The 23729-nt window shown below is 39.9% G+C and overlaps 1 protein-coding gene across 3 annotated transcripts in view; it reads left to right on the forward strand.

The window, feature by feature from the left end:
• Stim2 (stromal interaction molecule 2) overlaps positions 1-23729 on the forward strand; it is a 151479-nt gene that overhangs the window by 112364 nt on the left and 15386 nt on the right. For all 3 annotated transcript variants that reach the window (XM_029545104.1, XM_021210818.1, XM_029545103.1), the window contains exons 4-7: positions 19725-19836; positions 20758-20873; positions 22684-22861; positions 23504-23681. In XM_029545104.1, the coding sequence (XP_029400964.1) occupies positions 19725-19836; positions 20758-20873; positions 22684-22861; positions 23504-23681 (584 nt within the window). The remainder of the gene's footprint in view (positions 1-19724; positions 19837-20757; positions 20874-22683; positions 22862-23503; positions 23682-23729) is intronic.

Consider the following 23729-nt stretch of genomic DNA (forward strand, 5'->3'; position numbering starts at 1 on the left):
AAAAAAAAAAAAAAAAAGTGGTTAGTTATAGTTAGACATAGAGAAATGTGGTATAAAAAAAATCTAACCCAAAAACTTAGATTTGGCAAGAAGCAAATCATTAACCTTCAAGAAATTAATTTAAGTGTTGATATGATGAATGGACACACACACATTTGTGCCTGCAAACACACAAAGGAGGATTAAGTAAATTTTAAAAGGAAAGAATTTTGACAATATGCCCTACACGGATGATTCTTGATGGTACAATAACTAGTGAAATAAATTTGCCTAACAATACAAATATTATATAATTGTATATATGCGAGATACCACTGAGAGTCATCAAGAATCACAGTGCTAGAAGAATTGGTAGAAGTGAGATTGGAGATTGCTGTATAAATACTACATACTGATTTCAGTTTCACAGGATGGAAAGTATTCTGAAAATAGATCATGTGATAAAAGCACAACATATAAATGGACCTAACCCCACTAGTTAAGGCCACACGTGTACAAAAAGGCGAAGGTAGAATTTACTGTGTTATATGTATTTTGTCATAATAAAAAACTGTCAAAGAGTGTGAGATAAGTAGGACACAGTAGCTAGCCGCCTGAAAGAGATAGTCCATATGAAAAGAAATTGAATGGTAGCTGCAGGTGGGTAGTGTGATCAAACAAAGAGTTTTAAGTAGGTATGACTGTACTTAAAAGACACAAAGGAAGTGCTTAATAATTATAAGAAATTTTAGAGCAGCTAGTGCTTTTTGAATAGCCATGTATGAGAGGTTGTCTTCCTGTGTCTTCATATTTAACAGCAGCATCTATTTCTTTCAGGAATAATTGTATTAATGTGTTGATAAGATTTGAGTTTGATAAAAGTGAATTTAAGCTCAGATAGGCAAGAAATCTACTGGGAATACAGTTTTCCATTGGAGCACAGAGGTTGCTAGTGACTTTAGACCTGCTCACCATTTTTGAATCCATCTTTGAACTCATTGCTCATGGAGAATTAGAACAACAATTCTTCTTGAGCAATGACTTTAACTTTTTGGAAGGGATTGAGGTAGGAGGGGAAAGGGGGAGTGGAGGGTAAAGAGGAGAGGCCCAAGAAATTCTTTACCATATAAACTGGCTTATACCTTTGTTTAATTTCTCAGTTATATAGTGTTAGCATATAAAATGCTAACAACATTCTTTTCCATGATTACCAATACCAAATATTTTGTGGCAGAACTTGACAATAGGGCTGCTCTAGCTCTCCCACAGTTAAATAATCATAGGTTTCTGTGTGTTGTACTGGCTGTGTTCCCACTGATCCGAGCCTGTGGCCTTACAAAGGGAAGCATATCACACTTGCAGTGTGAGATAGTGTGAAGACTTGTCTGCTTTGCTAGCTGTCTAAATTATTCTAGCTTGTTTTCAATGAGCATGCTTAATTGCATGAATCCGACCGACCATGATATTAGGCTGCATTCTCTATTAGAAGTGAAATTGGAAACCTTGAAAGAGGATAGGTTAAGTTAATCTCCTTTAAGGCTAGGTCTAGATTCTTTGAATAATTTTTACAATTGGCCCCTAAATGTAATTTCTCTAGCTTCTAATAAAACCGTACCATGTTAAATGCTGGAGGCTTATTTTATCACAGAACTAAACGCTAATTCCTGTGCATAACTGATACTCACTGTGCTTTGTTGATTGGCTTGAAATTGCAGTATAGTATATTTCATTCCTCCCTCCCTTTCTTCCTTCCCTCCCTCTCCTACCCCCTCCATCCTTTCTTTGATGGAAGAACTTTATTTTAAAATCTGAATACTTTATTTTAGTAAGTCTGCCTCTCCTCTCCTCCCACCTTCTTCCTTGCCCTGTTCCGTTCTTTCTTTTTCTCTTTTTACACATAGAGACTCAAAATGACCTCAAGTAATGAATACTTTTTGTTAAGGAAGCTTGATGATCAACGATTCCCTTGATTGCAAGGGGCAGAAGTCATAATTATTTCATTGTTACAAATAATTTATTTAGTTCTTTCTGTGAGACATGCGTTATTCCAGACATTGGGATAGAGTATTCTGTAAAATAGATATCCTACCCTCATAAAATCAACAAATTCAGGGAAAGAATGACTATGTTTGAATTTCCATGTGTGAAAAGATATATTCACAATCATGTAACTACTAGTACAGTTGAATTATGTGATTAAACTGTTAAACAGGGTAACAAGATAGACAGTGATCAGGGAAGGCAAGGGCTATTTAAATAGTATGGCTCACGACGGACTATCTCAAGAGTAATACTTGGCTGTAGAACTGCTTACTGACGGCGAGCCAAGGGTAGGTACTGTGAAGTGTATGCCGGGAGGCTTAGAGGTCATATAGTTTAAGGTACCCCAAGGCTGGCATGGTTTTACATATTTAAGGGAATTGTGTAGCTAGGATGTAATAAAGGATAGCATAAGTAAGATACACATCTCCAGATTCCCTTTTAGATTTTCTTAGGGCCAAATATAGATCTGGATTTAAGTATATTTTAATAATATCTCCATTTAGGAGTTTTGACTCTCTCTCTCTCTCTCTCTCTCTCTCTCTCTCTCTCTCTCTCTCTCTCTCTCTCTNTNTGTGTGTGTGTGTGTGTGTGTGTGTGTGTGTGTGTGTAGTACCCATGAACATGGAAGCTCAAGATTGATGGTGGGAATCTTTCTCACTTGGTCTTTCACCTTATTCTCTGAGGCCTGGTCTCTGAATTAAACTTAAGGCTCTATCTAGTCTTGCTACCCGGCTTGCTCTGGGGATTCTCTGTCTCAGCCTTCTGGGAATTAAATTACAGGCAGCTGGCCACACTTATCTGGCAATTCTATGGGTTCTGAGATCTTAACTCTGATTCTTTTGGTTACAAGGCAGTGCTTTAATGCTGAGCCAACTTCCCAGTTCTGTCTAGGAGTTTGGACAAAGTATTTTTGTCATTGTTTTTGGAAAGATTATTATAGTTGTGGCGTAGTTAATGGAGTCAAGAGCAAAAAGAACAAAAAAAGAAAAAGACAAATATGAAAAAATGAAAAGGGACTTCTGTTGAGGGTCTGGGAGTAAACGAGCAGAGGTGACTAGTGACAGGTGGCACACTGGTCAGTTATTTTCAGAATAGTCAGCAATATTTCCTGTGGGATTGGATTCAGGACACTGGTACTGAACAAGAACAAGAATAAAGGTTTTGTGTTTCTATGATGTTAGAGTTTGGAGGATTGCAATGATTAGGGAAAAATGTCTGAATAAGCTTGTGGGTGGGCAATGAAAAGAAAAAATGCTGACTGCGCTTTTTAATGATGGGGTGAGGTGGAGAGTGGAAGGCAGTGAGGTCAGGGAACAGTAAGATTTGGGAGAGAATACTGAGAAGTGTCCTAAGAGAAAGAAGACCAAGAAGACGTGAGGGTCAGCAGACCTCAGAAAGAATGTGCTTTAAGCATGGGTATGAACTCCAGAGGAGTTGAAGCAACGGGCAGCAGGCTTCATGGTTGGACTGATACAGGAAGACCCGTGTTAAATAAGGTTATTTTGTGGGGCTGCCTCCCAACAGTCTGTGACTCCAAGGGATCCTGGATCCTTCTGGTCTCTGTGAGTATTCCCACTCACATCCTCAGACTTACACATACAACCGAGAATAAACAATGTTTTTTAAAAGTTACTTGTATTTTAAAGGATGGGAGGTTTCCAGTGTGTCCATGTATTAATAGAATGATCCAGTTCAGCAGTAATTGATACGGAGGAAGGCTGAACCACTGTAATTGAAAAGCAGCCCTCACTGAGTTGGAAAGTGCAGGTATATAATTAGACTGCTCATGCTGGGCTCACTGGCTTGTCTATTGGGATTTTATTTGCTGATTTCTAGAGGCTTATTCTATGGATCTTAGCCTCTACGGGCTTGCATTTTTAACGATGGTGCATCTTCCTTGCTTGTGCTAGTTAGAAGAATGCCAGGAAGTCACACCTGACCCGTCACTGGGGTATTTTGGTTACTTCTTCCTGCCTTCATCCCCAGATGATCAGAGGCTGTTGAAGTGGAATACCAGCAGCGCCCAGCCCTACAATCAGATTAGCACGTGCAGCTCGACTGAGAACAGGCCAGGGCTGATCAAAATGCAGGGTGGACGCAGGGTGGGGCCAGGCACTGTGGGCCACATGGTAGAACAATCTGATAGTCTTTTGACTACAAACTAAGTTTTCTGGGACCTCGAAACAAACAAATGAATACTGTAATATTATACTAAATCTCAATTTTATTGAAATGAGCTAATACAGCCCTGAAAATTGAAAACAAAAAGAAAAAAACTTTACCTGTTAAAGCACAGTTTTCCAAGGTACTGCCTGCTACTTTATACTATAACAGGTCAAAACTGACTGAGATCACTGGGCACTTCTAAATGATGATAAACTTACTTTTAAGAGAGGGTTTTCCTTTGTAGCTAGACTGGCCTCAGGACAGCCTCCTGCATTAGCTGAGTGCTGAAATTAGAGGCAGATGCTCCTTCCCACAGCAGCACGGCAAAAGGAAAACAGTTCATACTCTCATCATTACCAAGACTTTGGCTTTGGTATGTAGTATCTTCACTTACATGTGAATTAGATTTGGGCACAGTTGACTTTTCCCAGTGAGGTTTCTCCAGGATAGACAGTGAGCACTGTAGTTAGTGAATGCACCTGAAATGTATAAAGACTCCAAAGAGTTGTCTAGGAGAGGATCACTTCATGAATTTTTCCAAAGGTAAGGTCTGGCTGCCAGCCATCACCTCATGAAGAAGTACTTTCATGTCCCACTCTGTTATAAAACAGTAGTTTACTTAGGTTGTTTTTGTTTGTTTGTTTGTTTTTCATATGGGCTCTCTATTTTCTTTTTGATCTAGTATAGGATCTAGTTAGCATTTTTCTAAAGAACCAATTTGATACCACTGTGAATAGTCACTTTTTATGATAATAAGAAGGAAGGATCGGCATTCTCTGGTGACATTTGAGCAGTGTCTTCATTAGGGTTTTGCTGCGGTGAACAGTCCAAGACCAACAGAACAGAACATGACCAAGGCAACTCTTATAAGGACAGCATTAATTGGGGCTGACTTACAGGTTCAGAGTGTCAGTCCATTAACATCAAGGTAGAAGCATGGCAGCATCCAGGCAGATGTGGGGCCAGAGGAGCTGAGAGTTCTACATTTTCTTCATCCAAAGGCAGACAGGAGAAGACTGGCTTCCAGGTAGCTAGGACAAGGGTCTTAAAGCCCATGCCCACAGGGACACACTTCCTCCAACAAGTCCACACCTACTCCAACAAAGCCACCCCTTTAAATAGTACCACTTTCTGGGCCAAGCATATTCAAACCACAACAATGCAGTTCTTACACTAGTAGCTTTTTTATTTTGCAAATAAATTTGTTAGTTATGATTTAGAATTCAATTATAGTTTGTTGACAGTTCTATTACAAGTAATTCCTAGATAATAAAGTGTTTTGCTTGCATGGGCCATCAAATACAAGAATGAATAGTTTATAACTAAATAGGACTTTGAATTATATTTCATAAAATTATATTGATTCATCTCTAACATTTTCAAAAGAGATAGCAGGTTGCTTTCTTCATTGGTACATCTGGAGACCTGAGAGGGAGGAAAGAGAGAGAGGGAGGGGAGAGAAAGAGAGAGACAAAGAGAGACAGAGACTCAGAGAGAGACAAAGACAGAGACAGAGACAGACAGAGAAAGAGACTAAAAATGTCTAGATATAGTCACAAGAAGCCTAAGAAATACAGTATAGATTTGGGAAGCAGTGGTCAGCTAGTTAGAACAGTGAAAATAATATGAAATAAACAGAAAGAGATTGTTGTCAGCTCCAACCCAGAAAACTGAAAGCAAATATGAGATGTTTTAGTAATTTAACCACATGTAATCACTATGTTTCTAAAAAGACTTCTAAAATTACAGATAATTCCCTACTGCAAAGTCATGAATCAGCTTTTCTCTGAACTGTAGTTGTTAAAATCATCTCAGTTGTTTGTAGTTGCTGTTATTTTTATATAAATACCAGAAACCTATAGTAAAAGATTTCCAGTGTTATGTATTTTCATCGTACATCTTCGCAGCTTATTTCTAAATGAATGCTAATATAGACTTGCTATAGGTTTTAGAACTTCTACCTTTTTGTTGTGAATTAAAGAGCCTCCTCCTTTCCTGAACAGACAAGATCAATCTCTCAAAAGTAAGTGAGCGCCCTGGCTTGACTTCCTATATATTGACTTCCTATATGACTCAGGTGAATAATTCAATCACTGGGTTCCCTAGTTCCCTGTGTTCCCACGTGTACAGTGTAACTAGTAGCATTCTCCTTGTAGCCCGTCCACACACACCTAGGCAGCTGTGCTGAGGGTTAGTGAGGGGAGTACAGGAACTGGCCCCGAATTTGTTATTGTCATTGTCATTGTTAATATTGCCTGTTCTGGCTGGGTGTGGTGGCATATGCCTTTAATCTCAGCACTTCAGAAGCTGGGGAAGGCAGCCCTCTATGCATTGCAGGCCAGCCTAGTCTACATAGGGAGTCCCAGACTAGCCAAATAAACAAAACCAAAAACAAATTGCATACTGTCTTCAAGAATATCACAAGCAATAAAATTAATAGAATTTTTATCTATATAATATAAACATTTTGTTTTAAACTTTGATTTCACAGCTAAAGTAAATCAAATTTAGAGAAGTTGTCAGAACTAGAACAAAGACTTTCCATGCAGTGTTTGTACAGAGAACCCCACTGTCCATTTCCCTTTCACATTTGTCCTCATAATGGCCTTTATAGCTGAGAAGTGCAGGATTGTGCATGGTAGCCCATGTACGTCTGCAGTCTTCAGCCTGGAACAGGTCCTTTATATCCTATACCCTACACACTGTGGCTGGTTATCTTTAAAAATGCTATCTTGCAGCTTTTTTGTTCTTAAATTGGGATTTATTTATTACATTTGCATAATCAGGTTATGTATTATGGATGGATTGTCATGGAAATGATTTTTTCATTACATTCTTTTGTTGTTGTCTGTGTCAGTTTGATTTAATGTCAGTGCTTTTACCTTGGTCATGTATGGAAGATAGTGTTCACTATGTTTTTATAAGTGGATTTTCATCTTTCTGTTAGAATATTTCAGTTTTTGTTTGACACAGGGTTTCATGTGGTCTAGGCCTGCATCAAACTGTTTGTGTAGCTCAACCACTCTCAGTTTTTTGCAGTGCTGGGAATTGCACTCAGACCTTTATGCATGCTAAGTAGCTAACTGAGCTAACCCTCCAGCCCCTTTTATGATACTTATTGTGAGGCTGTAACTTGAAAACTGTGTAATAAAATATCATATTCCTCATAACATATTCACCCACTTGTTTTAGTGTCCTTTGGATTTTTGTTGTTGTTTTTGTTTTTGATTAAGTATTATACTGATGATTGCCAAATGGCAATTTTTCATAGTCTGTCATTCTTGTGTTTATTAGTTGGCATTGTGCTGCAAGAGATTTGAACAGAGTGCATTATTAGCATCTTGCCATGTGAGAATAGTGGGTGCTAACAGACAAGACTTGGAAGTAGCCCCGGGGAAAGATCCACTCATAGCATCCTACTGAGTCTTCCAAGTTTCATCTTCTGTATGAGTTCATTCGATTACCATCAGAGCCAACTTTTCTGTTGTATTCTCTCTCAGCCTGTTTTTTTTTTTTTTTTTCCTATGCTGGCTTTAGTAAACCATATGACCCCCTAGGCTCTCGAAAGCTTCCTTTTGACCTAAGGAGGTATTATAGATGCATCGTGTTATTTCTCAGTGCCAGACTTAGAAACTAGTAGCAAGAATGCTACTAGGATATTATTCTGAGATATTTTCAACTGTCAAACTTAAAACATTACAGTTTGTATTTGTTTCTTTATTAAAAACCATGATTTCACACTGATAATTTATACCTCCAATTTCAGTCCAACACTGTTGAGTTGGTTGTACTTACCTTCTCACTGTGTGTGTGTGTGTGTGTGTGTGTGTGTGTCTGTGTCTGTGTCTGTGTCTGTGTCTGTGTCTGTGTCTGTGTCTGTGTCTGTGTCTCTCTAAACCGACAGCAAGTTGAATCGGCTGTTATCCCCAGCGTGTTTGCTTGCTTGTTCCCTGTTTATAGTCCCTTTCCTGACCACATCAGTCTGCTGCTGCCACACTACAGACCCTGCCTAGCGTGGACTTCTGCAAGGCTGCTAGCCCAGTGCCACACCAGACAGGCACTGGTCAGTAGTAACTTTTTTTTTTCATCCTTATACGGGACTTGGCTACTTCTGAGCAATAGAAAGGTTATTGAGATGTGGAGAGCTCTTGGAGGAAGCCTTAGAGAGGGCAGTGTTCAGCGTCTTTGGGTGAGTGAGTCCTTCAGTGTGGATTTACTTTTACTGAAGCTCTTTATTCACAGTGCGCCCTTCTTATGTAACTCACTTTTTAGCCGTTGACAAAGGTCCTCTGTAAATAAGCCTGTTTAGTAACTTAATATTTGTCCATTGTGCCACTACTCAGAATTGAGGGGATTTTCCCTAAAAGTTGTTTTGCCACAATACCATTAAACCATGACTGTATCATATACCTAACAAAACTTAAGTCAGAAAACATTCCATATTAAGTAAATGTAGCTAATGATATTTATGAACCAGTAGATTTTAAAATACTAAATGTACTAGGAAAAAATGGATACAGTTGGAGATCAGACAGAAGTTGGTTTTTTTTTTTTTTTTTTTTTCAGTAGCACATTTCTCAAGGCCTTTATTCTCACAAGTATCTTTTGAGCACCTACTATGTGCCAGGGTTTGGGATGCATGCTGTGCAAAATGATGCTCATGAGTGTGGGATCTGGTAGGACAACGGAAGCAGGTACAACAGAAACTATCTTAGAAGGCAACCAGGGATATATGCTAAAATGGGGCTAAGACTATACTATAAGCAAAAGCTAAGAGGCAAGAAGGAGGGGGGCTACCCACCCCCACAGCTTGGCTCTGGGGATCAGGCTCTTGAATGGAATGTAAGCCTCAATTTCTTTTTTTAAATTTATTTATTATTTTCTTTATTTACATTTGAAATGCTATCCCGAAAGTTCCCTATACCCCACCCCTGTCCCTGCTCCCCTACCCACCCACTCCCACTACTTGGCCCTGGCCTTCCCCTGTGCTGGGTCATATAAAGTTTACAAGACCAAGGGGCCTTTCTTCCCAATGATGGCTGATTAGGCCATCTTCTGCTACATATGCAGCTAGAGACTCGAGCTCAGGGGGTACTGGTTAGTTCATATTGTTGTTGCACCTACAGGGTTGCAGCCCCCTACAACTCCTTGGGTACTTTCTCTAGCTCCTCCATTGGGGGCCCTGTGTTCCATCCAATAGCTGATTGTGAGCATCCACTTCTGTGTTTGCCAGGCACTGGCATAGCCTCACAAGAGGCCGCTATATCAGGGTCCCTTCAGCAGAATCTTGTTGGGATGTACATTAGTATCTGGGTTTGTTGGCTGATGATGGGATGAATCCCCGGATGGGGTAGTCTCTGGATAGTCCATCCTTTCATCTTAGTTCTAAATTTTGTCTCTGTACCTATATCCTTTCCTGGGTATTTTGTTCCTTATTCTAAGGAGGAATGAAGTATCCACATGATGGTCATCCTTCTTGGGTTTCTTGTGTTTTGCAAAATGTATCTTGGGTATTCTAAGTTTCTGGGCTAATATCTGCTTATCAGTGAGTGCATATCTAGTGACTTCTTTTGTGATTGGGTTACTTTACTAAGGATGATATCCTCCAGATACATCCATTTGCCCAAGAATTTCATAAATTCATTGTTTTTAATAGCTGAGTAGTACTCCATTGTGTAAATGTACCACAGTTTCTGTATCCATTCCTCTATTGAGGGACATCTGGGTTCTTTCCAGCTTCTGGCTATTATAAATAAGGCTGCTGTGAACATAGTGGAGCATGTGTCCTTATTACCAGTTGGAAGATCTTCTGGGTATATGCCCAGAAGATGTATTGCTGGGTCCTCCGGTAGTACTATGTCCAATTTTCTGAGGAACCGCCAGACTGATTTCCAGAGTGGTTGTACAAGCTTGCAATCCCACCAGCAATGGAGGAGTGTTCCTCTTTCTCCACAACCTGGCCAGCATCTGCTGTCACCTGAATTTTTAATCTTAGCCATTCTGACTGGTGTGAGATGGAATCTCAGGGTTGTTTTGATTTGCATTTCCCTGATGACTAAGGATGTTGAACATTTTTTCAGGTGTTTCTCAGCCATTCGGTATTCCTCAGTTGAGAATTCTTTGTTTAGCTCTGTACCCCATTTTTTAATGGGGTTATTTGAATTTCTGGAGTCCAGCTTCTTGAGCTCTTTGTATATATTGGATATTAGTCCTCTATCAGATTTAGGATTGGTAAAAATCCTTTCCCAATCTGTTGGTGGCCTTTTTGTCTTGTTGACAGTCAGACAGAAGTTTTTAGAGTAAAATTAACTTGGGAGTAAAATTAACTAGCGGTAAATAATTAATTTTACCACTCCTGCTCCTTAACTTACTGGCTTTTAAAGGTGTTCTTTAATTGGGCCTTTTTTTCTGGGGTAAGGGAGTGTTTGACTCCCTCAAAAATGAATGTATTTTATTATACCATGTTCTAGGATAGTCTTAGTCTTGATAATGCTTGGATTCTAGTGTTTTATTTTATTCAGCACCCAATATTAATTTCTATGTGCCTGGTAAATATTTGCCCTATGGAGAAATACCAAGTTGAGTATATTCAAAATTTTAAGCAGACTTAATTCATGTTATTTTTCTTGTATAAAACCCTTATGTGGTAACCAGAGCTGGAGCCTGGGGTGTCTGAACATAGATTCTGCTGGGGGTGGGGTGGGGTTCCAAGATGGTCAGTGCATTTCTAATAAGGAGACTTGGTGAACATGGTATCTTTCCAGAGGTTGGGACTCAAGTAGCTGTAGTCTTAGAGATGACATTGAAGGTGGCCTTGGCAAAGTTGGCCCCTACCTGATGTGTGGCAGTCAGCAATACCAGCTATCAGCAGCAACTTCTTGGGCACAGGAGCAGAGACAATGCCAGTGACTGTGGTGGCCGGGAGAAGACGCACCAATACACAGCCACAGTGGCTTTCACCTTGCATGGAACAGTGAGGACTTGCCACTTTTGTTCCCCCTGCCTCTGTGCACAGGGACGGTGGAAAGCTTGGTCAGGATGATGGACCCTTGAATGGCAGTGGCTACCTCCTTGGAGCACTTAACACTCAGACCAGCATGGCCATTGTAATCCCCATGTCTTAGTTAGGGTTTTTATTGCTGTGAAGAGACACCATGACCACAGCAACCTTTACAAAGGGAACATATAATTGGGGCTGGCTTACAGTTGAAGGTTTGGTTCAATATTGTTCTGTCGGGAAGCATGGCTGCACACAGGCAAACATTGTGCTGGTGAGGTAGCTGAGCGCACTACATCCCAGTCCAAAGGCAACAGGAAGAGTAACAGTGGACCTGGCTTGAGCGTCTGAAACTTCAAAGCCCACCCCCAGACACACTTCCTCCAATAAGGCCACAACTTCTAATAGTGCCATTCCCTATGGCCCATGGGGGCCATTTTCACTCAAACCACCACACCCCAGTAGTGACAAAAGCCTTGAACCTGGTCTTCTGGTCTGCCCCAACCTAATCCTTTGGGGACATTACCTGGAAAAAGTCAGTGATCTCACGTTTCTTAGAGGGCTGGAAGATCAAATGATCTCCCCCAGGGACTTGGTCCATATGTCCTTGACCAGCTTAGTGATGGAGATGCACTCACTCACAGCCTCTGGCCTTAGCTTCTGAGGATGCCTCCTCCTAGGCCCGGGCCCTCCCACCCACCACACCAGTGCCACCCACCACACCAGCGCCACCCGCCATTTGTGTTTTCTTGAAGAAGCTATATTATAAAAAATAACTTTAAGATTTAAAGGTAAAGTGGCAGAAAATAAAACCAAAGATTCAAAAGATATTACTTAGAAATATATATTTTTTGTTTAATATGTTTTAGAAGATAGCACGTTCATCACTTTGCAAAACATAGCCACACTTTAGAAGAAATTTGCTTTATCTAGAAATGTCACTCAAATTACTAGACACTGACCCCTTCCTGTTCTCCTAGTTTAACAGAATCATTTGTCATATATTCATGTGCTGGCAACTCCTCATTATTTAAGTACTTCACAGTTGTTGACATGTTGAGATTATTTGGTTAAAGGAAACCGCACCCATCTTTAAAGAGACTGATTTGGTATGAAGTCCTTAAAGAAAAAAAGATAGTCATTGTGTCAGTGCCTGTGGAGGCCAGGAGAGGGCAGCAGATCCCCAGAAGCTGGCATGAATGGCGGTTGTTAGCCACCTGATACGGGTGCTGGGAACCAAACTCTGCTCACCTGCAAGAGGAGCAGGTTGCTGAATGTGAACCATCTTGCCATAGCCCCAATTCAGTATTAAAAGAAGAAATCTGGATACAGAGGGGAAATGCATAAACGATTTAGCCACTCTCTTCCTAGGTCATAAATTTGTTCTGTGACACACATAGAGATGTTTAAGAAAACTTGATTAAACATTTCTTTCTCTTGTAGTAACTGAATGTATTGCTGCTTTGAGTTTTTGGTTTTTAGTTTTTTTTTTTTTTTTTTAAGAAAACATTTCTAAAATTCTCTTGCATGGTATTTTAGCTCCTATATTTATGATGATAAAATAAATCAGTTGTTTATGTTCATATGATATATTTAAATGAATAATTTCTATACTTTTTCTGAATTCTTTATGCATTTGTTACTCTTCACCATTTTTATGGGCATAACCACTGGTAATATACTTAATTTTACATAATTGTAAAATCTCAGTTTAGAGCAAAAAAAGTTATAAAGCCTTATACAGTGTTCCTGGAGCTACTGTTGGGTTCAGGATACCCCAATAGTTTTACATTTTTTTTGTTGTTGTTTGTTTTGTTTGTTTGTTTTTTGTTTGTTTGTTTGGTTGGTTTTTCAAGACAGGGTTTTTCTGTATAGCCCTAGCTGTCCTGGAACTCACTCTGTAGACCAGGCTGGCCTCGAATTCAGAAATCCGCCTGCCTCTGCCTCCCAAGTGCTGGGACTAAAGGTGTGCGCCACCACCGCCTGGCTTAGGTTTAAAGTTTGAATATCCAGGCATTTGCTAACATCATGTTGAGTTCTAAAAATTCTGCAAAGTTTTTACATGATTCAAGGCAAGGAATACATGAAGGAATGTATTAGCACACCTGCTAATACCTGACTTTCCCAAGTTCAGGGCATGGCTTTCGCTGTCCAAATATAGCATGATGCAGGGGTTTAGTCCATGTCAGAGACATGTCTTGCTGACTGAAGTGCAACTATGAATTCACATTCTGGCCCTGTTGTAAAGATAAACCTTTCTCTGGCAGCTGGTGGTCATGGTGTCAGCCACAAGTGACCAACTGGGAAAAGACGAGCAGGCTTGCAGCTTCTTCACCTCTGTGCAAGGAGTTGCTTTTTCTCATGTTTAGTAAAGTTTAATAAATGGTTAATTAAAGTTTCATTAGCAGAGCCCTGCCTTTTTACAGCGTAGGCTAATTGAAGTTTCCTGGGAGAAGTTACATCTGCCAGTGTAATGAGAACTCCTGAGGCTTTGTAACTTGAAAGTCTTTCATTTGAAATTGAATTTAATTCTGATAAATTCTGTATTGGTACATTGTTTTAGAATATATTTGTAAACATGCTACTGTTTCAAACATTAGCCATTTTGTCTTTAGACTTTTATAAAAATGTCAGAACAGAGAGCACAGACCATTTTATAATGGACAATGTTAAATAACATTCCTTTTGTGATTTCTCCTCCCTTGTGCCTATACCAGCCTGTTGATATATATATATATTTTTTTTTTTGGTTTTTCGAGACAGGGTTTCTCTGTATAGCCCTGGCTGTCCTGGAACTCACTTTGTAGATCAGGCTGGCCTCGAACTCAGAAATCCGCCTGCCTCTGCCTCCCAAGTGCTGGGATTAAAGGCGTGCGCCACCACGCCCGGCTTCTGTTGATATTTTTAGGGTTGTTTTCATGCTATAATTGAAGATAGTGTAGTTAACTTTACAGCAGTGGCCCACTGTCCTAGCTGATTACAGCAGGGTTGGACTTGTCTTCAGGAGCTCTTCTGCCAGTTGCTTCTTGACACTGAGAACATAGCGTGTAACTGTTTATGCAGCAGTAGCTAATAGCTAGGCAGAGTTATACATCCACTCTGCTCAAGCTCTGCTGCTGCCGACAGTGAACTTGGCTGTAGTTAGAGATTTTTCTCAGAATGAAACAAGGTACCGGAAGGAAGAAGACCAGGACAGTAAATAGTTTGAACTTTGACACCCACAGCAATTTTGGTTCCATATGCACTACCTACTTGGAGTATGAATTGGGGAGTTACTAAACTCTCTGATCCATAGCTTCCTGATGTATAAGCCAAGAGTCACAATAATATCATTTTTGAATATAATATTATATATATATATATTTTAAATATATTATACTAGTATCCATAGTATTGCTGAATTCAACATGGGAATTATGTTACTATAGAAATCTTTTAACATAGTTAATTGGAAACTGTCACTGTATCTTTACATAGAGAAATGCTTTATGATTAGAAGTTAATTTTTTTATTACTGTTTGGATAATTTATGAACATCTTTAAGATTTGGAGGACTAATATTAACTTAAATTTTAAATGAGACTTTAGAAACTTTTTTAATTTTCAGGCCTGTAATTTAGTGTAAATTCTAAGGCTAGTGACTGCATTGGCTTTGTAAAATTTATAGGATTTATAAGATTGATTTTTATGGATGACAGGAACAAGTGATTTGTATAGTGTATTCTCTTAAAGTTTAAATTTCACACTGATTTGTAAGTATCAGGTATACTTAAGGCAGGGAATGGACCAAAAGCACGATATCCTCTTCCCTCCTGACAGCTGACATCTGTCAGTCAGTGCTTTCGTTGTGTTCTAGGCCTCTGGGCTCTTTTCTAGAACCAAGGACTCTCCAGTGCTGCTTTGAAGTGAGAGGAGTGTTGTTTATTTTTATTACAACTCCAGGGCCACAAGTAGACAATTCAGAGCAGAACTGATTCTTTTCAAAGGAAGAATTGTTACATCTTCATTGAATACTTGAAATGATAATTTTACAGTGGAATATAATAGTATCTCGTGTAGTATGGAAGCCAACAATATAGTAAGGCATGACGTAGTGAGCAAAATAAGACAGCTTAGATGTTGTGCTATTTTGTCGAACCAGTAAGTAGGTAAGAATTCAGGGGCAGAGATCCCTGCCAGCTAGGGCATTTCATCCAGTTGTAGTCTAGCTGTGTGCCTGCTGTGTCCCTGAGCATGACTCATGACTTTCTTAGAAGGCTGTTTCTCAGGGCTGAGGTGGCCTCTTTGGTGAAGGCTGTGTCCACCCCTTCCTATCTCTTAATTCTCATTCTCGCACCCTACTGCTTTCCAAAAGCTTCCACTTCTTAGACCTAGTTTTCCTCTTTCATGTGCTGTTCCAAAATAGTTACATTGTGGTAGGGCTGGCAGTAGAGTGTAGGTGGGGCTCATGCAACACAGTGCCTTTCTTTTTTTCAACTGAGGAACTACATTTACTGTTGCAGAAATTGCCTTGTTAGCAAAAAAAAAAAAAAAAAAAATTCTTTTAATCTCCAGCTGTCTGTCTTTCTACATCCTGTATCCTCCTCTGCCTCTCCTGGAGTTCTGGTCCTGTTCACCATCCTTTTTCCTACCACCCAGTACACCAGAGGAAGAGGTAGGTGGATCTCTGCACGTGTGAGACCAAGCCTGATCTTCATAGCAAGTTCCAGGACAGAGACACTGCTTCAACAAAACAAAGCATGGAAGCCCCAACTGTTAGCTCTTTGAAATATTATCTTCAGGTTGTTAGAGGGTCTCTCCCAACTTACAGGCGTATCTTCTATCATGAAAAGCTAACATAACTCTACTGAGCTTTTATGTTACTACCTCCAACGTTAGTGTAGCCCCTATGTATACCTGACATCTCTAGGAGAACTGCAAGTCCACTTCACCAGCTGCTTATAGTAGACTGCTTGTTGGTAACATTTTGTACTTGTATGCTATTATCACTAAATTTCTAAGAGAAAATATCTCAAGTGTTAGTGTGGTGTTTTGAATCAAAAGCTACCTATAGTAGAATGGGTTTGGACCAGAGTTCATATTCTAGTTATCAGTTGATAGACATGTGTAATCATATGTATGATTTCTTGGCCAAGTGTCTCTTTACAGAATCTAGAGATAGCAGCTACATTTCACGGTAGCTAAAGGGTACATGTGGAAATGGATGTGTAAGTGTGTATTTAGGAAAAAACCTCCTTAATTAGCTGGATGACAGTAATAAGTCCTGGGCGGATGAGATGCCTCAACAGGGGAAGGGGCTTGCTGCCAACTCCGAGTTTGACTCTTGAAACCTGCAGGTAGAAGGAGATAACTGACTCTTGAAAATTGTCCTTTACCTCCACACTTACAACATACATGTACACATTTATTTGCATATATATATATATGTATATATACACATAAATACGTACACACACACAAAATAAATGCAAACCACTTAAAAAAATAAGTTCCTCTTATCTTAGCACTCATCATCAGAGGGCAAATTGTGAGGACATTCACATCACATGTATATTGGTTTGTCTCTTGGTTGACCCATGCATAGATGATGAAGAATACAAAGGAGACCAATGCAATATTGAAATGGGCGATTGGGAAAATGTTTAGAGGAAAGGGTTCTTCGTTTGAGTCGGAGGGAGTAAGGACATGGCAGGCAAATGGAAGAAAGGAAAGCTAGTCTCAATTGAAGAGTGTCAGGGGCCACAAGGACACAGGGCATCTTTAAGAAGCTGCAGATCGTGACGGGTCATAGGTTATGCTGCTGTGCAGTGTCTGCCATTCTAGAAACACCTTGCTCTGAAACCTACTGTGGCCATTTACTAATTTGTTTATACCTAATTAAGAGTTCTACCTTGAGAAAATTGTAGGCTCAGCATGGGAATAAATGTACTGCTTTCAGAGCTGCTACAGTGTCCACATGAAATAACATTCATAAATCTGGTATGTAGTACATAGTTAATGTTAGCAACAGTTTTTATTGGTGTCCTAGCTGTTTTTAGAATTCGATCTTCCCTGTCAGCATTCTGTAATGAAATGTTCTGAGCTGGTTGTTCAGTTTACAGTGCTTTAGACAACAGCCCTCTTTTGTTATAACTGAATCAGAAAGACAGAATTTTAAAGTAGCTTAGCTCAGTTTATTACTCTGTTTATTTAAAAACTGAGCCTGAGTGAAAGAGCTACGGTAGCTCTGTGACTTAGGTACACCGCCTGGCAAAGGTTTCTTTCCATTCCTAAGTGTGCTGAAAAATCACTGAAATGTCAGCCTATAGCACTTGCCACAGTTTTGAGCAGCTTCAGGTCACTCTTTGACACTGGGGATTTCCTATGCAAACAAGCCTAGGTTATACAGTACTCACTCTTTTAAGTCTCATCTACTTCAGTAGGTAAGTGGCACCCAACAAACTGTGCATGAGTGCTCAGTAAGGACCTTATACATCCTTTCGTGGAAAAGCAGATGTTCAAAGAATTCCTTCTCTTCTAGATGATGGTAATTAATTAAATTCTGTGGGGAAAAAAGTTCTTATGAAGAACTGAATTTAGCTAAGAAAGGAAGATTCAACAAAATAGAGGAGATGTTAGGATTCAAACTGGTTTCATATCAGGTCTTTGAGGAGGGATACAAAGGAGCCACTGTAGGGGCTGAAAGACAGCAGAGTGTTTGGAGCAGAGGGAGCTAATACAAAACTTCTCATGTCCTGGTCATGAGAAGAAAAACTGTTTGCAAGGAACCCAGACATCAAGTGGAAAGTCAATTCTTTCCCTTAAGTAACTCTGTCTTATGATAGGATGGTATTGTTTTAAAGATGCATTCGAAAGAAAATTAGTTTTACAAACAAAGCTATTTTAGACTAGCACAGCTGTCCACTCAGGTCGAGTAGTATTAGGACTGGACAGTTTAGTGTGCTCTTTTGCATTTCTTCCTTTGAATCTGGTCTCCTTGGAAACTTGGTGTGCTGGATTGCTTAGATTGGTTCTTTTACTATTGAAAAATCCAAAGGCAGAGAGAATCTTATCCTGTTTTCCTGGCTGAGAGTTTTGTGTGGGTGTGTGCAGTGCAGCTGTGCTGTGGGTTTCTTGGCATTCAGACAGGGCAGTTCTCCATGTAGTGCATAGCAGAAGGAAGAAGCCTTCGTGTAAAAAGGCTACTTTGACTGGATTAGATTCAGCGGAAGGCCCCTAGGCCTGAGCTGCTGGCTGGTAGCCTCATTTGTTTGGTGCTGTGGCTCCAGCAGGCTCAGGCCCATACACAGGTGTTAGGGTAGAGATGTATCAGAAAGAGAACATAAGAGCTTTGTCTCAGTATAAAATTGCCACTTAGCAATACAGTTTTTAAAGAAGGTTTTTATTAGTTATACTTTGCTTGTTTTTTTCTTAAAGATCATTGAAAAGGGCAGTGTGAAAACATTGCATGCAAATGTGAATTTAGAATTTTCTATAATTTATGAGAATGCTCTTTTCCTAGAGCCTTTGTGCACAGATGGATCTGCAGCACTGCATCTATCACTTCCTCGTTGTCTTCAGCCCCGTTTGCCCTCTGGTGTGGTTTTCCCCAGTCTTCACATTAAGTGCAGACAGTATGCAGCTCTCCATTTTTCACGCCTTCCCTTGGAACAGCTTACCCTTTACACAAGCAAGCAGAGAAATGCCTCCAACTTAATTCCTATGGTCTCTTCTTGTTTCTACCTTTGCTCTTGGTTGTTGCTCTCAAAGTGCTATAGAATAAGCTTCTATATTTAGTGTGCCTGCGTTCAGGTCCAGTCTTTCCTAGTGTGGTCCCTCTCTGACTTTCTGCCTCTTCCTAAAATAAAATACAAACCAAACCAAACACAACTCAGCAGGATTATCTCAGATCTTCAGAATTCTATGGCTTTTATTGTAGGTTTTAGTTGATGTAGTCAAGACAGAGGACTTACCTAATTCATTCTCATTTTCCCTCCCTCCCTCCCTCCCTCCCTCCCACTTTTAAATGACTAGCATGATTTAAACTTTGCCTTCTCCCATCTTTCTTCATTTCTAAGTTGCCCCCCCCCTTGAATCTTTGCCCAGGGCACTTAGATTTCACAGGGGTAAACAAGTCCCCATCTGTTCTCTGCTGTGTGCTGCAGTGCTTACCCTCGGCCTGACTCTCACAGGGTGGTTCTCTGATTAGATGCATTAATGGGCTAGGTGAAGTGCCTATCAAGTCTATATGTAGTTAAGTTGTTACACCCATGGAAATGGGTTGTTTCATCCTTTAAAAACTCTGTATTAATGCTTATTTTAGAATTAGTTTTACTACAGCCTGTCTAATTGTTTTATGTATTTTTTTCTGTTTTAGATTATCCGCATTTGGGAAAGCGGGTGGGCCTCACTATTTTCAGCTTACCCTAGAATGCTAGCCGCTATTCTACTACCACGTATTACATGTAATTGAAAGTTTAATCTCTCATACATAGATGTGTTTAGATTGTAATTTTGAAAGCAGTGTGCTTTAAACTGTACCTTCTTTTCTGTGTTACAGTTCACAATTGGACACTTGAGGATACCCTGCAGTGGTTGATAGAATTTGTTGAACTGCCACAATATGAGAAGAATTTTAGGGATAATAACGTGAAGGGAACAACACTCCCCAGGTCAGTGGTCACCCAGAGGGCGTTGAGAAATGTGTTGTAGATGCAACCTTTCAATTCTAAGTCTGAAAGATACTGCTGGGGCTGATGGGAGAAACAAAATACTGTAAATGTGTCTGTTTGAAGTACTTTATCTTTTTCTTATTTTATTATGTTTTTAGTTTTTGTGTGTACATGTAGTGTATGCATGCATGCATGCATGTTTGTGGTGTTAGAGTGTGTGCATGCAGATGACAGTGCGTGTGTGTGCAGGTCAGAGAACCATCTCTCCTGGACCTTTCACCATACTTTGTTATCAGTGTGTGCACACAGCAACTTAAACTTAGCAGGCCCCCAAGTTCCGAGTATTCTCTCACCTCTACCTACTGACCTGGAAGTGAGCATTGAGTGAATCCCTCTCCCCTCAGCCTACCCAAGAAGACTTCTTACCTTCAATTTGGTTTTCAGTGTACATTGTTCATCTGAAACAGTTGAACACTGAGTGTAGTAAGAGCTCTTCAACTGCTGCTAGATAAAAGCTCCTGAAGTAAAAACTTTTTAACGTCTACTAAAAATATTTAGTAAGTTTCTTAGTAATTTTACTTGTGTGTGTGTGTGTGAAATGATAGTGAAATGCTGACATTAGTTACTAGGTAATTATTATAAAATACTTTCAGTTTCATAAACTTTGCACTTTTAGTAAGTTATAATAGAAAATAATTTCAGAAGATAGTAGCTCATCAATATAGCAGCACAATTATTACCCTGCAGAAGGCTTTCAGTGTCTGAGTTTTATGAAATTGTTTCTGAAGTAGTTTGCTTTAATAGAGATGAGCTTTCAACAATGATTATCAGAATGTGAACTGGTAACTATGTTGCTTATGTATTGAAATCTATATACTGGAAATACCTTGTTTACTTTGCATATTATGTTTCTATATACAGGATAGCAGTTCATGAAACTTCATTTATGATTTCCCAGTTGAAAATCAGCGACCGGAGTCACAGACAGAAACTCCAACTCAAAGCCCTGGATGTGGTTTTGTTTGGGCCTCTGACACGTTAGTATCTCTCTCAGGCAGCGATACAGAGTGCAGTCTGCCCCATCCCTGTGGAAGAAAACAGACAGCTGAGAGGAACAGGCAACCAAAAAGAACCATTTGCTAACCATGAAGGAAATGTGGCTTGTAGGATGAGCTTTTCTGCCATAGAAATGGGAATTTTCAAACTAGTTACTAATATGAAAAGCTGTGAAACTGTGACAAACCTGAGAACTTCTCAGAAACAGGGAAAAAACCTCCTGAGAGTGTAGTTGTCTGCAGTACATGTCTTGCGTGGCATGTGAGAGTGTATGCTTTGGCAATACGGAACACTGCGACTTTGTAGCATGCACATAAACATGGATACACCCTGGACTTTATAGCCTAGCAACTTGAGATTTCTGTGGAGGTCATTTACTGGAAGCATGCAGAGTATCTTGTGGCAGGAGCAATAATTGTTTAGGCAGTATCTTAGTTAGGGTCACTATTGCTCTGATGATATGCCATGACCAACTGGGGAGGAAAGGGTTTATTTGGCTTACACTTCCACATCACTGTTTATCACTGAAGGAAGTCAGGACAGGAACTCACACAGGGCACGAACCTGGTGACAGAGCTAATACTGAGGCCATGGAGGGGTGCTGCTTACCGGCTTGTTCCTCATGGCTTTCTCATTCTGCTTTCTTATATACCTCAGGACCACCAGCCCAGGGATGATACCACCCACAATGAGTGGACTGGGTGCTCCCGTATCAATCAGTGATTAAAATCACTAAATGCTGTACAGACGTGAATATAGCTTCATCTGATTGAGACATTTTCTCAATTGAAGTTCCCTCTCAGATGACTTAAGCTTGTGTCAAAATGGCATAAAAGTAGCCAGGAAAGGCAGTCCACCACTATAAATTACATTTCTTTGGAGCCCTAAAATACTACATTGTATTTCATTAGCGATCATGTATCTTTCTTCTAATTAGTCCCCGGAAAGTTGGTATATATTGGCAGTCAGGGCAAGATTGAAATGATATTTGAGTAGAGGTTTTATGTTTTACATTCCTAAAGACAGTAGCACTTGTGCCTTCTGCATTACATTTGCAGTGCCGAGTTGACATCATACCTGGTAGGTTAGGGAAGAAGCATCCTGCATTTCATTTTGTCTCCTCCCAACCCCTGTGTTGCAGACAACTGGCCACTTGCTAACTAGCTATGGCCCTTGAACCCAGGGCTTCTCAGTGGTGTACATGGTGAGCAATGGATAGTGTTTGTTACTAGTTGACTGTATGGTGGAAGGCGTTTTCCTGTCAGCTGTAGCGTGCTCAGGAATATTCCTGGCCTCCTCTCAGGGAGGTACCAGTAACAACTTCCCCAGTACCTCCCTGTGTGCTAATGGGATAGTAGTGTTAGATCTAACATTACGGACCACTGAGGAGAGTAGTTTATTACAGAACCACATGCTTGAGGAAATGCTTTATGGTGAGTGATTGATTCTCCAGCTTGTGCCTCAGTGACAGTGACCTAGCCTAACTGAAGGAAATGGAAGCAAGTTATGGGATCCCTTCACTCTGTGGGGTCTTCTTTCAGTAGCATGAGATCGATCAGAATAAGCCTGTTATAGCCATGTGTTTCTTTGCCTTTCTGCAGGTCCTGTATATTAGGTAGATCCAATGAGCACACAGATTGTCGGAAGGGTTGTGACTTTATAAACCTGGAATTTGTAACGGATGGAAGGAGATAGTTTTGTTTGCTTTGTATGTCTGCTTTTCTGTATATTTACATGGTATTACATTCAAAAAATAATTTTACTATCTGCTTTTTATTTTTCTTTTTATAGGTCCACCTCATAACTGGATGAAAGATTTTATTCTCACAATTTCCATAGTAATTGGTGTTGGGGGTTGTTGGTTTGCTTATACACAAAATAAGACATCAAAGGAACATGTTGCAAAAATGATGAAAGACTTAGAGAGTCTGCAAACTGCAGAGCAGAGTCTCATGGACTTACAAGAGAGGTAACCGAAGCATCACACTGCACGTGGTGGCTCATACTGGGAGGTAGGGCTAGGAGGGTCAGGCTAAGGTCATTGTTGGCTGTGTAGCTGGTGAGATCAGGGTCAGCTTGCACTACTAAGAACTGCTCTCAAAATCCAGGATAAAACAAAAGTTATTACCAAAACCAGTCCTAACTCTTAATGTCACATAAATAAATATGCTTGTGAAATGTATGAATATATATGTAAACATTTAGTTTAGGTTAGTGTTCATATTAGGAATACATGCTTATTTCATTTTGTATTTTTGGAGAATTACAGTTTGGGAGTAAATGTGTAGAAGATCATAGGAACTAGATCAGATAGAGGTAGAATGTAGTTGAATTTTACTTTTAAATAGATTTAAATGTTTGTAAGGGTTTTTTTTTAAGTCTTTTTTTGCAGAGACCATTTTTTGTGATCCTCGTGAGCGCAAGATAACAAAAAAATGGACAAATAATAGATTGCCTGATATTTACCCTAATTTGAGATGAATAGAAATACTATAAATTCAGAATAGACTATAAATTTTAAAAGTATAATATTGTTTGGAACAATTTTTTCATTGAAATGTAATTTTGGATACTTAAGTGATGAATTTTTAAAAATGTATTGTTCTCTAAGACTTGAAAAGGCACAAGAAGAAAACAGAACTGTTGCTGTAGAAAAGCAAAATCTGGAACGGAAAATGATGGATGAAATCAACTATGCCAAGGAGGAGGCCTGTCGGCTGCGGGAGCTGAGGGAGGGCGCAGAGTGTGAGCTGAGCAGGCGCCAGTATGCAGAGCAGGAGCTGGAGCAGGTACTGTCCTAGTGGGAGTGGCCCTGCTGCTACTCAGACGGGCTGCCA

This window comes from Mus pahari, chromosome 13 (genome assembly GCF_900095145.1).
Source record: "Mus pahari chromosome 13, PAHARI_EIJ_v1.1, whole genome shotgun sequence".
Taxonomy (NCBI): Eukaryota; Metazoa; Chordata; class Mammalia; order Rodentia; family Muridae; genus Mus; species Mus pahari.